At 34.6% G+C, this 15830-nt stretch overlaps 3 protein-coding genes and 1 pseudogene across 4 annotated transcripts in view; all 4 read right to left on the bottom strand.

The window, feature by feature from the left end:
• The window catches only part of LOC130997007 (putative disease resistance RPP13-like protein 1), a 12327-nt pseudogene extending 11233 nt beyond the window's left edge, over positions 1–1094 (bottom strand).
• LOC130999766 (putative disease resistance protein RGA3) overlaps positions 1–9042 on the bottom strand; it is a 20417-nt gene extending 11375 nt beyond the window's left edge. Inside the window, exons 1-3 of one of the 2 annotated variants that reach the window (XM_057925391.1) lie at positions 6011–9042; positions 5088–5131; positions 4101–4442 (exon numbers count right to left, since the gene is read on the bottom strand). In XM_057925391.1, coding sequence (XP_057781374.1) covers positions 6013–8967 — 2955 coding nt within the window. In that variant the 5' untranslated portion in view covers positions 8968–9042 and the 3' untranslated portion in view covers positions 4101–4442; positions 5088–5131; positions 6011–6012. Of the gene's footprint in view, positions 1–4100; positions 4443–5087; positions 5132–6010 lie in introns of those variants that run through there. The other variant, XM_057925392.1, reaches the window with a different exon arrangement.
• Positions 9043–9847: 805 nt separating this feature from the next.
• LOC130997006 (disease resistance protein RGA2-like) lies at positions 9848–11672 on the bottom strand. The gene is made up of 3 exons (XM_057922285.1): positions 11663–11672; positions 11012–11552; positions 9848–10958 (listed from the first exon to the last, which is right to left on the bottom strand). Exons 1-3 carry the CDS (start codon positions 11670–11672, stop codon positions 9848–9850), a joined length of 1662 nt encoding a protein of 553 aa, XP_057778268.1.
• Positions 11673–13217: 1545 nt separating this feature from the next.
• Positions 13218–15181, bottom strand: LOC130999772 (pentatricopeptide repeat-containing protein At1g63400-like). Its single transcript, XM_057925411.1, has one exon. It carries the CDS (start codon positions 15101–15103, stop codon positions 13523–13525), a length of 1581 nt encoding a protein of 526 aa, XP_057781394.1. The 5' UTR covers positions 15104–15181; the 3' UTR covers positions 13218–13522.
• Positions 15182–15830: the final 649 nt, after the last annotated feature.

Below are 15830 nucleotides of genomic sequence, written 5' to 3'. Positions count from 1 at the left end.
TAAAATGATACTAACAATATATAAAATTAATGTTTCATGGGTGTCATCGGTTCATGAACTGAAATTCTTCTTGCCGTGACTATCAGACATCTATCAATATTTGAGACGATTGCGAAAGTGAAAGCAAGCAAGCTTGGTTTCTTTGGCTTTTAAGCAATGGATATGTTTAATTTTAGTATTAGTGTTTACCGCCAATCTAAGACATATCTTCGTGTATTTATTATTATTATTATTATTATTTATTATTTTGGGCACAATATATTTCACTATTTAAAGCAAATCAAGTTAGTAGATCCAAAAGAAATCAATGTATATTAGGCAGTAATTAATTAGTTAAACATAGTATAATTAATTTAATCTATATAGGGAAATGATATTTAACTATTAAGAAAGAAATTTATTTTGATATTTGAAATTTGATAATTAATTTCTTCCATAAAACTCGGTCAAGGCTATAAATTTAAAACACATTTAGTTATGATAATTTACTAAAATATCCTATTATGTTTATACATATATGTTTATACATACTATGTTATGAAAAGTTTATCATAACAAAAATTTATGCCTTTAAATGTCTTATTTCTTTTTCAATATTTGACACAAATTAAAGTATCAAATCTCATAAGAGCAAAATCTAAACTTTCACTACTTGTTCAAAGTGTATTGAATTATTCCCCACGCTGCTGCTGGCACACACAATTGAATAGAGTAATATATCACACGAAGAAACTGATTGGTTTCCATAGGCAAACCATGATAATTAGTACAAAGGAAACACCAAAAAACAGAAGAAGAAAAAAATCTCAAATTTTCACTGCACACAATCAACAAGCAGAATCGAAATTCAACTTCACCTTCCCTACTGCGCTTTAAGGACTGCTGCTTCCTTGCTTTGTGGTAGCTGATAACTTAGAGAGAGAAACAGAGAAATTCATGAGAGAGAGGATTAAGGAGCAGAATTGGATGAGTGATGCAAGATATGGTTTTCCTTTTCATTTTTATATTTCAAACTTTGACTTTATCAAATATTCAACTCGCTTTCACTACTTGTTTTTTTTGTGTGCTGGCCACACACAGTAATTCACCCTCATTATTTCTGAACCACTCCGGAGACGAAAAGTCAATAATTATAGGCCTTCGCATACGCGTTTTCTAGTACTTTGACTTTGACCAGTTAGCTGATGAACGTTTTGGTGGGGGATTTGTAGAAGAGCTTTCGAAAGAGTTTTCTTCGTTCTTGCTTTGTTCTTCCTGTTGTTTTCTTTCAACGATGAGTTGTCCTTTTGGACCCATGTCAGGAAAGGATAAGGGTAGTATTAATATAATCCCTCCCATCTGTCCTTATAAAGATGAATTATAAGTAAAAAAATGTGGGATCATATCTTAAAAGAAAGTGACATACTTTTTGCAAACGCCCAAAATGACAATTGTGTATGAATTTTAATTAAAATAACTAAATATGTTGTGAATGAAGTAATAGTCTCAGAAGATCTGATTTTATTATGAGTGAAAAACTTACCAAAAATAAATTAAATTAGTTTTATAAAAACAGACAAAATGACAATTGAATATATTTTATAAGGACGAAGGTAGTAAAAAAACTGTAAATATAATATTTCTCACACTCCCTTTGCAGATTATCACTTTGGATTTAAATTCCGCGCATGAAATTGAAATAAAAATGGGATCTTTGAAATGGGGTATTTCATTGATTCCACTAATTTTGCCTCACTTTTCGTTAAGAAATTGGGGATTAGTAAGATGCTACAATAAGTTTTAGTTTTCTAATTAATTTAAGTTTTTAGAGTTATTTCTGAGCTAAGAGTGAGTGACATGCTTTGAAAGTTTCGTTTTTTTCGATTTTTTTCAGATTTTTTGTATTGAATCCATTCTAATGTGCTTGTGTGGTTGGAAATCAAACTAAAACTGGCATTTTATTGAAGAATTTGATGGGGTCATTATTCGGTTTTTGTGATTTTTACAGACGATTTTTATTTAATTTGGTTTGATGATAGTGGCTTTTGCATAAATCTTCGCACAAAAATCCAATAATTTGATGATTTTATAAGAATGAAAAATATAAAAGGTTGCTTGGTGGGGGCTGAAGCCCCCCACCTCTGACCTGTGTCCGCCGTTGGTTAATGGTGATGATGCAGCTCTTTGAAGGATATAAGTTCTCAAAAGCCGAATGCAATGGAGGATTGATCACTATATGGACAAATGAAATGGTAGTAGTTAAAGTCGGAAAGGAACTGCGTGGGTCAGGTCTTTTGGGGTTAAGACGAGGGGGGAGTGATGCCGGTGAGCTTCGATGATGGGGACGAGATGAAGAAGTGAAAGTAGATTAGAATGAATAATAATGATGAAGAAAAAATAATGAGATAGTATATAATCTTCTTTCTAGAAATCAAGTGTTGGAGGTTCGAAATCTTAGTCGTTAGAATCTTGCATCATGTCATGGAATGCCGTCCATCTTTTGAACTTAAAAAGTGTCAGACGACTCAGACCAAACAATTGGTGTAGGCTTATCTCCGTATCTATGGATTCTTTTTAGGAAAACGAGGCTGAGAGAGAGTTTTTGAATACTTAACGAGAAGCTTATTGACCGAATTTCATAGAACCTTGTGTTTACATCGTAACAGATTTGTGATAACTCTCTTGGGAAGAGACCTTTTTTCTTTTTCTTCTTTTTGTGTGGCAAATCATTTGCAATTTTGAAATCAAGAAACTTTTATTGAAATGTGCAAATGCATGGAGAGGTTGATAAGATCCATATAGTATTTTTTCCGTATCTGTAGATTTTACATACAGAAGCGACAATGTTGGAGCGACTGCGTTTTGAAACCACGACAAATTATATGCAGTTTGAGAAAATTATCGATTTGAGAATTTTATCCATGTTACAGTGATGGTTTACGGTTTTGATTCTCTGCAGAGCTGGTGTCTGATTGTCTGAAGTGTTGCGCTGAGGATTCAGACGATGCGACAAGCAAGGTATGTCTATTCAGTAGCCCGCAAGAATTGGTCGTGTGTTAGTCGAAAGGGTTATAGGTTTCTACAAGAGATCAGTGAGCTCTAGACATGTTTATAGTATTGCATTTTTTATGTGAAGATTTTCTCCAAAAGTATTAATATGCATATATACATTCTCTTTCTTTGCCCAAATCTGCGAGCTCGAATTTCTCTTCCCGATGATATCCATTCCGTTTGCAGGTTATATATTCTGGCGCGATTTTAGAGGTGTGCATGAGGAAATTGGTGTTTTATCCCGAGCTAGTTGGCTTTATAGAGGAAGAGAAGGATAAATTCCCATCGGTCAAAGTTCAATACGCGTTCAATTCTCCGCCCAAGTTGATCATGTTGGATGACGACGGGCAGCTTTGTCCGGAAAGAATCTTGTGTTGGTGGTCTTCTTCGTGCTGTTATGTGTGCAACCAAACCTCGATTGAGGTCTTGAATTCGCGCAAGTTCATTTGCTTGACGAGGAACTTTGTCCGTGTAAAATGCAGAGTTGATAGCTGGAAACGAGAGCACATTCTGCAGTTCCTCAAGGAGAAAGTGAAGCCGTCGTCGGATACCTAATGCTCGACCGACCGACGGCTGTGAGATTTCGCGGCGACGAGCGCTGATTTGAAGAAGATGACTAGTGTTTTATGGCTACTTTTAATCTATGCCAACATACAATGTACATCTACTTTGCTTCAATTTAAACAAATTTGATTCTGCTCAATTTTCGTCTGGAAAAGAGTTTGATTCGAAATCTATTGTTTTTATAAAAGTGTATATTGTTATGAAATTGGATATAGCTATAATATATTGATACCATAGCTATAACATATTGATATGAGAAATTGGATATAGCTATAACATATTGTTGTAAAGAATGTGTAGTTTCCTATATGATATGATGCTGTCTGTTGTTGGTTGGAATAATGATGTAATTGCTTCGTACTACTATAGAAGATGAGAAATAATTTGGGAATGAATTCTTTTTGCAAAAGCTTTTTTTTTAATCCCTTGTTGTGTGGATATTTTAGCTAACACAAAATGAATCGTGTCAACGGTGTAATAAAGTCGAGCCGAGCTGAGTATTGACATGCTCAAATTTAATTCATTCATTATAGAATCATGTTCGAATTTTAATTAAACAACGGTGTGATCAAATCGAGTCGAACTTAGTATTGACATTCAGAAATTTGAGTTTTTCTTCTCATACATTCCTTTTCCCTTGTTTTTGGTATTGAGTTCAACTTCCACAGTTGCTGAATCCTCTTGTTTCACTATCTTCACATCTTCAACATTGTTGTCTGAATTTTTTAGACAAAACATTGAAGCGATTTGCGACAATCCAAGCTCGTTGTTCGTCCCCACGAGCAAGCTCGTTGGCGCCTCTAGTTGAGGCTGCCTCGCCTCCAAGCTCTTCAAAAGCTCCCCTATTCCTGCCATGGACGTTAAAACAATAACAGATAGTTCAAGTTTGATGGGACGTAACTAACAATAAACAACCTGCAATAAGGCTGGACTATGGAGTGTTGGATATAATGATATCAAATTCATAGCTTTTGAAGAAAAAATCATAAAAACAAACCATAAACAGAACAATAGACACATGCTTGAGAGATAGACATTTAGTCCTACACAAATTGTATTAATGGATCTCATATATCCTCATGTCATTTTGAAATTTATTTGATTCTATTAGAAAATCTATAACAAAGCTCAAAATGGCTCAATAAGAGCTTGACAGTTACAAAAAATGCCCCTCCAAATCCACCTGAAATGTAGACAACAAATCAACTATAGAGGATTCACTTTAGCCAAAGATCCAAAGGATTAAACTAAACTTCATATTAGCTCTTTCCCAGAAAAAGACTCTTTCGATTTCATCGTTTCAATAAAGTTTGAGTCTTCGAGAATCATATGAATTGTGAAACAAATTGGTATCCAAACATGCATCGTCTTCAACCATAGACATTATAATCCTATCAACTAAAGTTTAAAGAAAGAATATATATGGAATTACAAAAAAATTATGAAAAGAGGTTGAGCAACTTAAGTCATCATGGAGAAAATGGGATACTCACTTATTCCTTCTTCACTAGACCTCTTCACTTTCCTCAGAATCAAACTGTATCAACGCAAAAAAGAATTAATGGAAACGAAAGCTAAGATGATGAGTCGCTGTAAAAATATAGTAAAAAAACTCAAAATAATTAATCACCTATTGTTTAAGCATATTGAGATGAAGTGGAGCACCAAACTAAGGGATTAGATTCATTGTTCCACAATTTTATGTATGTCACTATATTTTATTCTTATAACTATTATTTTAATAGTCTATGTCCCTAAATATGCATGGTTGACCACAACACGAGTTTTAATAAAAAGTTGTTTGAAATATTGATAGTAGAGAATGGATCACACATTGAGGGGATTGTTAAGTAGATTGCGGGTAAATAGTGTAAGTTAGAAGGATTAAATTGTAAGAATTATGTGTGGGGTAGTGTCAAAAAATATAATATGCATAAATTTGGGAGACGTTCCAAAAAAGAAAGATATGCATAAATATGGGGACGAAGGGAGTAATATTTTTTATAAAAATAAAATTATAATACTATATGAATTATTCTTAATGTTTATTTCAAAAAAATTAATTTTTTATAAAATTATATACCATGATTTCGAATTTTTCAACCTATTATCAACTAATAAAAGTGAAATTAAATGATAAAAAATAATTACATACCCTAATTAGATGGAATGAACCCACCCTAATTAATAATCACAAAATTAAACTAAAGCATTCAAAGTTGAAATTAGAGAAAAATATAAATAAAATTGAAAGTGGGGCATCAAGTGTGGTACGTTGAATCTCAATTCTTAGAAACTCCATAAAATAAGAGTAATAGATTTTAGTAGGCTACTTCAATTTCTAATAATTAGAATTTCTTTTTCAAATAAAATACACATACAACTGTTTCTAGCAAAAGATCATATTGATACTCACCGTCACGGTTCAATGCGTTTGATTCCATGAATTTGGAGGCGCCGCATTGCATCCACAGTCTCCAAACTTAACTTAGGAACGCCTTTGATTGTCAAAAATGTTAGACGAGGGAATATAGGGAGGGATGTGATTGTGAAGCTTCTTCCTTCTGATTCTTCTTCTCCCCACCTATCTGATATTTCTCTCAAATTCCAGCACGAACTTATTCTCAAATAAGAGAGAGTCTCGCTGTTACTCAATAACCAATCAGCTGGCAAACATTCCACACCGATCTCCTCAATCCTCAATTCTTCAAGGCATGACGAGACATGACTTGGAACACTCATCAATTGCTCACACCGAATAATTGTCAAATGTTGGAGGCGAGGAAATAGCTTCACTTCACTTCCATCCGAAATTTCTATTTCTGCCCACTCTGCCAGCTTAGGCATTGAAGACAACATGAGCTTTTCGAGAGCTGGAAAAACAATGCGTGTGTCCTTGTTCACCATTCCGTAGAATGATGAATTTATACACTTCACATTGTCCAATCTCAGCAACACAAGGGACTTGAGATTGGGCAACTGCCCCAACATTGGGATCTCTTCACATTCATAGCAGTTAGAGAGTGATAACGACATTAACTTGTTAAGTACCACCCAAGAGCCTTGAGGCGCATCTCGAACTGCCATCTTCTGAGTCCATGATGGAAATCTTTTTCCATTGAATCCCCGGATCTCAAACTCCCTCAGATGTGAGTGAGGTTGAAGGCCTTCCAATACATCCTCATCATTTCTTTCACCTTCTCTGTCTACACCCCACATCAAACACAAGTTCAATATTTTTGACTTTTTGAATAAATTGGCTTTCCCAGCCTCTTCCTTGTCATGAACCCTTTCCAGATGCAGAATCGTTAACTCTCCTTTAAGATTATTCAAACTTCCGAGCTCTTCAATTTTGCAGCCATTCTCGTCGCCCACTGGAAAGTACTTTAGCGTTTGGAGACAAGTTAATCTCCCAATTCCCATAGGCAACTCTACAAACTGGTGAATATAAAGATGCCTCAAGTTAATCAAGTACTTAATCGTACTTGGCACTTTTCTCCTAATTCTGAAATCTGATGAGTCTACTCTCAACGTCTGCAAGTGAAAGAATTCACCAATCCAATCCGGCAAAACTTCAATTCTTGTCTTTGAAATGTCAAAATCTCTCAAATGTATCAACTTCCGAATCGAACTTGGCAGCTCTTTTATAACTTGAGAGTCAAGACGTAAAACATGCAAACTTTCCAAGTCTGAGAAGTTGATATCAGAAATATCACCTTCCGAAGTTATTAGTAATGTACGCAAAGACTTTGCCATTTCTTTTGGGATACGACTTGATTCTTCTCCACAATAGTTGTCTTCGAGAGTCATGTATCGAACTCGGCTGCTACCACCTGCTCTGTCAGACGAACTTGAAACAGAACAAGCGAGATCGTGCACAAGATCGTGCATGCCACAACTTCTTACATTTCCGTCATCAACTCTCCATAAAACTTGCAGTAAAGAGTTGTGCAGAAGAACGTTGATAAATTTTTCGCCCACGAACTCCATGTCATCCCTTTCATCAGCTTGAAGAAAACCTTCTGCCATCCAAAACTCAATCAGTTTCCGCTTATTGATTTTGGAGCCTTTAGGAAACATCGCACAGTATGCGAAGCACTTCTTAAGTGACGGCAGAGACAAATTATCGAAGCTCAGTCTCAATATATTTGGGATATCATCTCCTCCTTCATCCGGTGAAAGCCATTTGTCCTCGATTGAACGCCATTTTTCTTCATCTTTATTCCGCAGCACTCCCCCAACAACGTTGGCAGCTAATGGCAAACCTCGACATCTTCTTGCAATCTTTCTCCCAATAGCCTCAAATTCTGATGGAACGTTTCCTTCTCCAAAAGTTTTAACTTTGATTATCGACCAACACTCTTCCTCTGATAAGCCTTCCAACTTGTGTGTATGAAGTGGATTCACAATTGAATCAACCTCCATACTTCTAGTGGTAACAACAATGGCATTTCCCATAACAGAACTAACTCCCAACAAGGAATTGAAAAAATCTTCCCATTTGGAACGATCTTCATTCCATACATCATCAAGTACAAGAAGATACGTTTTATCTTTCAAAGCTTCTTTAAGCTTTGCAAGAATATCTTCCCTGCTCGCAATTTCAACTTGATTAGAATTCAAGTTATTGAGAATTTTCTTGAAAAGAGTTATTGCATCAAAATTTGGGGAAACATGCACCCAAATATGTGATCCAAACCTATTCTCATTCTTCAGACGATTGAAGACTTTCCTAGTCAATGTCGTCTTCCCCAATCCCCCCATCCCGACAATGGAAATGATGGAAACTGCACGTTCATCAGTTGTGATGCTCTTGGTAAGCTTCTCAACTATTTCCGACTCAACATCATCTCTTCCAATAAAAAATGGATCAAGAGTGTATGAATCAGTTTCCAAATAAGTTTTGGGCTGATCATCGGCAAGTTTCTCTACGAGGCCAAGCCCAGCTCCCTCTTTGTGAAGGGACTCCAAATTCTCATTGATTTCTTGGATTCTAACAGCCATATTTCGAGAACGTGAAGTATGCTTGAAGCATGAGAAGCATGAGAGGCGTGAGAAGCATGATGGTACCTTTTCCTCCTCAGTCTCGGCGGGCTTGATCTGGTCAGAGAGAATATGATAGTTGAGTTCATCCAAAACATTGTCAGCATCGAAAGCCACGTCTTCAAGCTTCTTCAGCCACTCCTTCACAGCTTCGCTGGTGATGTTACGCGTCTCAGCATCGTTCAAGAATTTTTGGATGGTTTTGAGACTCTTAGTTAGCTTTGCTGCATTTTTGTCGAGATCTCGGATCTGAGAGATCTCTTTCTTGCAAAGGTCGATGACATTTTGAACTAGAACTTGAAGAACGGCGGCAGCAGCTTCTCCTTCCATTCTTTAGTGCTGATAACTTAGAGAGAGAAATTGAGTGAGAAAGATAGCAAAGCAGTAGAATTGGATGAGTAATGCAAGCTGGAAGAGTTTACAGCCTTTCATTCTGTATAGGTTTTCTTTTTCCATTTTTTATATTTCAATCTTTGCCGACATTATTTAAAAGACTTTGACTTTGACTAGTAGCTCATTTGGTGAAGGTTTGATATAAAAAATTGTAAATATAATATTTATTTAATGTTTTAACAATGTGGTAAACGTAGTAAAATATAGTATAAAAATATGATACCTTTACAGCCTTTCATTCTAGATAAGGTATTCTTTTTCTATTTCCATTTTACTTAATTCTAACTAAGAAAATCTACAGAATTTTGAGGATAAGGAAATATGTGCAGTATTGACATAATACCGAGGCATCGACTTTTTTATGCATTAATTGTGACATTGTCCCTCCAATGGATTTTGAAAATAATAACGTTGAGAAAAAGGGGATAATTAATATAATAATGATAGGTTGGTACCTAGAGCTGGCAAAATGGACCCGGCCCGCCCGTGTTTAGGGCTGGGCTGGGCTGTACAAAATAGAGGCCCAAAAAAACCCGGGCCTAAAAAGCCCGCCCAGTAAGCCCGTCGGGCCGATCGGGCTTTGGGGCTAAAAAGCCTGGGGTTTTCGGGCCAAAAAGCCCACCCACTTTTTTTTTTTTTTAGTTATAGTTTAATAACTTTAATTTATTACTTCTTTTTCAATTTTCCTTAATTCTATTTCGGTATTTCCTTAATTTATTGCTTCTTTAATGGTTAGTCCTGAATTTAGGTGTTGTAATTCTTATCCACGTGAGAAGAATTAATGCAGTCTTTTCTTTGATGGGCGTAGATATGATGATCACGATAATATAATGCACCGATTCCACGTTGGCAGATAGTTGGATGTTATTAGTAATGTACGCAAAGACTTTGCCATTTCTTTTGGGATACGATTTGATTCGTCTCCACAATAGTTGTCTCCGAGAATCATGTATCGAACTCGGCTGCTACCACCTGTACTATTAGAGGAACTTGAAACAGAACAAGCCAGATCGTGCACAAGATCATGCATGCCACAACTTTTGACATTTCCGTAATAATCTCTTTCTGAAACTTGCAATAAAGAGTTGTGCAGAAGAACGTTGATAAATTCTTCGCCCACGGACTCCATGTCATCCCTGCCATCAGCTTGAAGGAAACCTTCTGCCATCCACATCTCAATCAATTCTTGTTTGATGATTTCAGAGCCTTTAGGAAACATCGCACAGTAAGCAAAGCACTTCTTAAGTAATGGTGGAGACAAATTATCAAAGCTCAATCTTAATATTTTTGTGATATTATCTCCACCATCATTTGGTGAAAGCCATTTCTCCTCGATTGAACGCCATTTTTCCTCAAATTGATTGCTCAGTATTCCCCCAACTACATTGGCAGCCAATGGCAAACCTTGACACCTTCTTGCTATCTTACTCCCAATGGCCTCAAATTCTGATGGAACATTTTCTTTTTCAAAGGCTTTTGCTTTGATTATTGACCAACAATCTTCCTTTGATAAGCCTTTCAACTTATGTGTATGAAGTGATTTCACAATTGAAGCAACCTTCATACTTCTAGTGGTGACAACAATTGCATTTCCCTTAACAGAACTAACTCCCAACAAGGAATTGATAAAATCTTCCCATTTAGAAAGATCTTCATTCCATACATCATCAAGAATAAGAAGATATGTTTTATCTTTCAAAGCTTCTTCAAGCTTTGAAAGAATATCTTGCTTACTCTCAACTTCAACTCCATCAGAAGAAGTCAACTCTTTGAGAATTTTCTTGAAAAGAGTTATTGCATCAAAATTTGGGGAAACATGCACCCAAATATGTGATCCAAACCTATTCTCATTCTTCAGACGATTGAAGACTTTCCTAGTCAATGTCGTCTTCCCCAATCCCCCATCCCGACAATGGAAATGATGGTAACTGCGCGTTTATCAGTCGTGATGCTATTGGTAATCATCTCAACTATTTCCGACTCAACATTATCTCTTCCAATAAAAATTGGATCAAGAGTGTATGAATCAGTTTCCAAAGCAGCAATAACCAAAGCAGGCTCATTAGCAAGCTTCTCTACGAGGCCAAGCTTGGCGGCCTCTTTGTTAATGAACTCCAAATTCTCATTGATTTCTTTGATTTTAAGAGCCATATTTCGAGAACGTGAAATATGCTTGAAGCATGAGAAGCATGATGGTACCTTTTCCTTCTCGGGCTCGGCGGGCTTGATTTGTTTGGAGAGAATATGATAGTTGACTTCATCCAAAACATTGTCAGCATCGAACGCCACGTTTTCAAGATTCTCCAGCCAGCTCTTGACAGCTTCGCTGGTGATGTCACGCTTCTCGGATTTGAGAGATCTCGGATTTGAGAGATCTCTTTCTTGCAGAGGTCGATGAGGTTTTGAACTAGAGCTTGAAGGACGGCGGCAGCAGCTTCTCCTTCCATTCTTTAACTGTTGTGCTGATAACTTAGACAGAGAGAGGGAGAAAGAGAGAAATTGAGTGAGAAAGAGAAAGAGGACTAAGGAATAGAATTGGATGAGATATTGAGATGAGTGGTGCTAGCTGAAGAGTTTACACTTTACAGCCTTTCATTCTAGACATGGTTTTCTTTTTCATTTTACACTTTACAGCCTTTCATTCTAGACGTGGTTTTCTTTTTCATTCTATAGTAGTAGTATATTTTAATCTTTGCCGACACCTTTTTTGGTGGAGTACTTTAGTTAGCTCATTATTGATTTGGTGGGTAGGATTAGTATAAAATATTGTAAATATAATATTTACTTAATAGAATTAAGTTTAAATGAAAACCACATTTTTTTGTGAGAACTGAAAATCGTGAATAAATATATAAGATAAGAGATCATTAGATCGTGAACAATTATAATACACAAAACACATGAACAAGAAATAATCAAATTTTGTATACATGTTATGTGTTTGTTCATGATTTTCAGTTCTCACGAAAGAGGTGGTTTTCACTTGATCATTTACCTTAGTTAATATTTTAACTATGTGGTAAACATAAAAGTGTCCCACAGTTACCTGTCAAAAAAAAAAAGTTGATTCATTTGATTCAAATCCCCTTAATTATTCTAATATTTTTGTATCCACTCAAACCCCACTAATAAATTTATTATGAATATATTTTTTTTTACAATATAATATGTCCTATTTAAAACCATTACCAAAAAGTTGAAGCTTAAAAAAATCTCATATATATAGTCAATTATGGAATACCATAATCATCAATTATTAACTAAAAAAATTGAATTTAAAATTATTTACTCTAATTGTTTATAATAAACCCTATTGAATAATTGCAAAATCAAACTATAGTACAGTAAAATAAAATTGAAAACAAAAAACTAAAGAAAAATGAAAATTGTACAGGTAGAATACAAAAAAGTGGGATTGACAAATGACGATCTCAAGTGTATAAGTAGAACACCAAAAAGTTGTTAAGATTTGATCTCTCCTTATATAATTCGAAATGATAAAATTAGTTTATCAAAAAAAAAAGAAGAATACTTAGGAGCCGTTCTATTTGGACCAACCAGATTAACATTTTTAACTAATATTACAAATAATGTATATACATATATATAGACATATAGTTTATAAAGAGATCGACTGTACCATTTCATCTACTTTCTCGAACAACATTTGCTTCAATTTAAACATAAATTTGATTCTGCACAATTTTCTTTTGGAAAAGAGTTTGATTTGGAAATCTATTATTATTGTTATAAAAGTGTATATTGTTACGAAATTGGATATAGCTATAATATACTGATATGAGACGAGAATAATTTTGTATTTGTCCTTATTTTTCAATTATATCGTTTTGTGAAAATAGTATTTTAAGGCATCGACAATTTTATTACGTGATTTAATTTTATAATTTACTAAAAAAAATTTGTTGATAACTCTCCCATTGAATTTTTTTGTGATTAACTTGACCCTTGTTTATTATTTATTATACCCTCTAAAAGTGCAATAAAAAGCTAAAAATATGATGATTTCTATCAAGTATATATAGGGGTTGGAATGCGATAAACATAACCTTATTTTGTTAACTACGAAGAGAGTATAATTGTAATATTAAGAAAAATATTATCAAACACCAATATGTTAAGAAGCATAACACCAATTATCAATTATCGATTAGTGATTAATTTCTGGCTTCAACGTAATAGAGGCACAAGAATTTTATTCCTTTTAAAGACAAAATACATATGAATTCTGAATATAGACGATGTGTGCTTTTGGAAAACAAACACAGCATGACATATCCAAACATCACCCAGCAAAATAAAAACCAGCAGTTTCAATACAAGTTTTAGCAAAACTGCATTCCAAAAAATAAAAAGTTTACAGTCTCTTATGCAAAAAGAATGGTATGTTGGCCAGAAAAACACAATAATATTATAACTGTAATGATAATATCTCGCTGTCGATATCACTAACCTCGTATCAATAAGAAATGGACTATGACACAATATCCTTGGGAGCAAGGTACATCATCAATTTGAGAAAGAAATCATCTCCACTCTGTTCAATTGGCACCAAAGAGGTTGGAGAATCTGCTGATAATCCCTTTTGGCGCATTTCTTCCATGAATGATGTTGCCTTGTGAAGCTCATTTTGCTTTAGCAAACTTCGGATGATAATGATGTATGTCACACGATCAGGTCCACAGCCACGGTTCTTCATCTCTACAAGCAAACGTTCTGCCTCCTCCATAGATCCTTCTTGACAAAGTGAATGAATGATCATACTGTATATCCAAACATTAGGCTGGAAACCTTTAGAAGGAAGTTCCCTCAAAAGATCTCTTGCAACATCACGTTTGCCATTTTTGCATAATCCATCAATTAGCGAGCCATACGTGACTATGTCAGGAGTAAATCCTTTCACTTTAATCTCGTGGAGTAACGAAAGAGCTTCATCAATCTCCCCATTCCTACAGAGCCCATCCAATAATATATTATAAATATGCAAGTTGGGATGTACTTGTTGAGCTTCCATATCCTCAAAAAGCTTCCAGCCCTCAACAAATCTATCTTTCCTAAATAATGCATGTATCATGGTACTATAAGTATGTGCATTATGCTTCAAACCTTTACTGGGAATTTCCAGGAAAAGAAGCCAAGCTTCATCGAGGCTCCCCACTTTGCAATATCCATTTATTAAGCTGTTATAGCTGACAATATTGGGTTTAAGGCCCCTCTCTACCATGGAATTAAGTAGTTGGTTTGCTCTCTCGATCTCCCCCCTTAAACAAAACCCATCAATAAGCGAAGAATAAGTGACAACATCGGGAGAAATCTTTTGTTTTCTCATGTTTTCCAACACATTCACGGCCTCTTCCATCTTTCCTACTTTGCAAAATCCGTCAATTAACGCACTATAACTCCAAACATCGACTCTCGACCCACTACTTTCTAATCTAAGAAGCCATTCATGGGCTGCCATGACCTGTCCAACTTTGCACAACCCATCTATAATATGCAGAATCATAACACCATTTGGCTCGCAAAGATTTAAATCCAGAACCTTTTCAAACAATTTCACAGCTTCAGCCTCCTTATCATCCATAAAAAACCCTTTAATGAGAGTGCCGATAGTCACAACATTTGGTTCGTAACCATTCTTAAAAAAGAATCCCATTATAGCAACACTAGAGTTTATATCTTTTAAGATACAACAACAGTTGACGGCAATATTCATTGTGTAAACATCAACAGGGACACTCATCCTAAGCATTTCATCGAACACATGGAGAGCAAAATAATATTGCTCAATCTTTACACTAACACTCATAAGTTTACTATACACGAAAACAGGAGCCTCCAGCCGCATACTCTTCATTTTTTGAAACAATTCAATAGCATCGTCAAGTTTTTTAACACAACTGAAATCGATTCTGGGCTGCTTAGGTTGAAAAGCCTTGGAAGAGAAGAGAGAGAATACAGGAGAGAGAATACCCGATTTATGCGACCATCGATTGAGATATCCTCTTCCATGAATCAGATTGACTGCAGAAACAGCAGCTCTTCTGCTCATCATCCTTAATCGGCGGCGAGATTTTAATGTGAAGAAAGGGAGAGTGTTGGGCGGCAACTGTGAGATTCGATTTGAAGAAAGGTAAACAAGTGAGCTTTAATGCCTAAAAAAAAGTACATAAGTTAGATTACTTAATAACAAAATATTAATTTAAATATCAGTATTTGATTTAAAATAGTGTATAATAATATTATTATCAACTTATAAATACGTATTGTATAATAATAATGAAATTTATAGATTGTAAAGATAATAATTTAAGTCAGTCTTATTTTGAGCAAATAACACTAAAGTTTAGTGTTATTTGCTCAAAATAAGACTGACAACCATCAATATACCAAAATTAATAGGTGTCATCTAATATAACAATTTTGGGCTCTTAAAAGTTTATATTTAAATAGCCCAAAAATAATTAAAAATTAGAAAAAATACCAATAAAAAATATAATATAAATAAATAATTCGTACACATAATTAAATAAATCTATAATAATATTTTAAATTCTAATTTTAGGATATATAACTAATTTTTTATTTACATAAAATTAATACAAATTTTATTTTCATCAATTTCATTAAAAACTACTATAATTGAAAATTATTTAAAATTTAAAATAATTATAATAAAATAATCATGTAAATTTTTTTGAATAGAAAATACTGACATCAACTAATTTTTTCACCAACAATCGAAAATGAAATGAAAAAAGAGTATGATGTTAAACATTATA

Source organism: Salvia miltiorrhiza, chromosome 8 (assembly GCF_028751815.1).
Source record: "Salvia miltiorrhiza cultivar Shanhuang (shh) chromosome 8, IMPLAD_Smil_shh, whole genome shotgun sequence".
Lineage (NCBI taxonomy): Eukaryota > Viridiplantae > Streptophyta > Magnoliopsida > Lamiales > Lamiaceae > Salvia > Salvia miltiorrhiza.
The sequence above is the reverse complement of the archived record's forward strand: the minus strand, read 5'-3'. Positions and strand labels throughout refer to the sequence as shown.

Coding starts and splice junctions, on each gene's coding strand:
- LOC130997006 (XM_057922285.1), bottom strand. Junction 10,959..11,011: donor ATTGGAAGAGATAATGTTGA/GTCGGAAATAGT, acceptor ATAAACGCGCAG/TTACCATCATTTCCATTGTC.
- LOC130999772 (XM_057925411.1), bottom strand. CDS start 15,103: ATGATGAGCAGAAGAGCTGCTGTTTCTGCAGTCAATCTGATTCATGGA.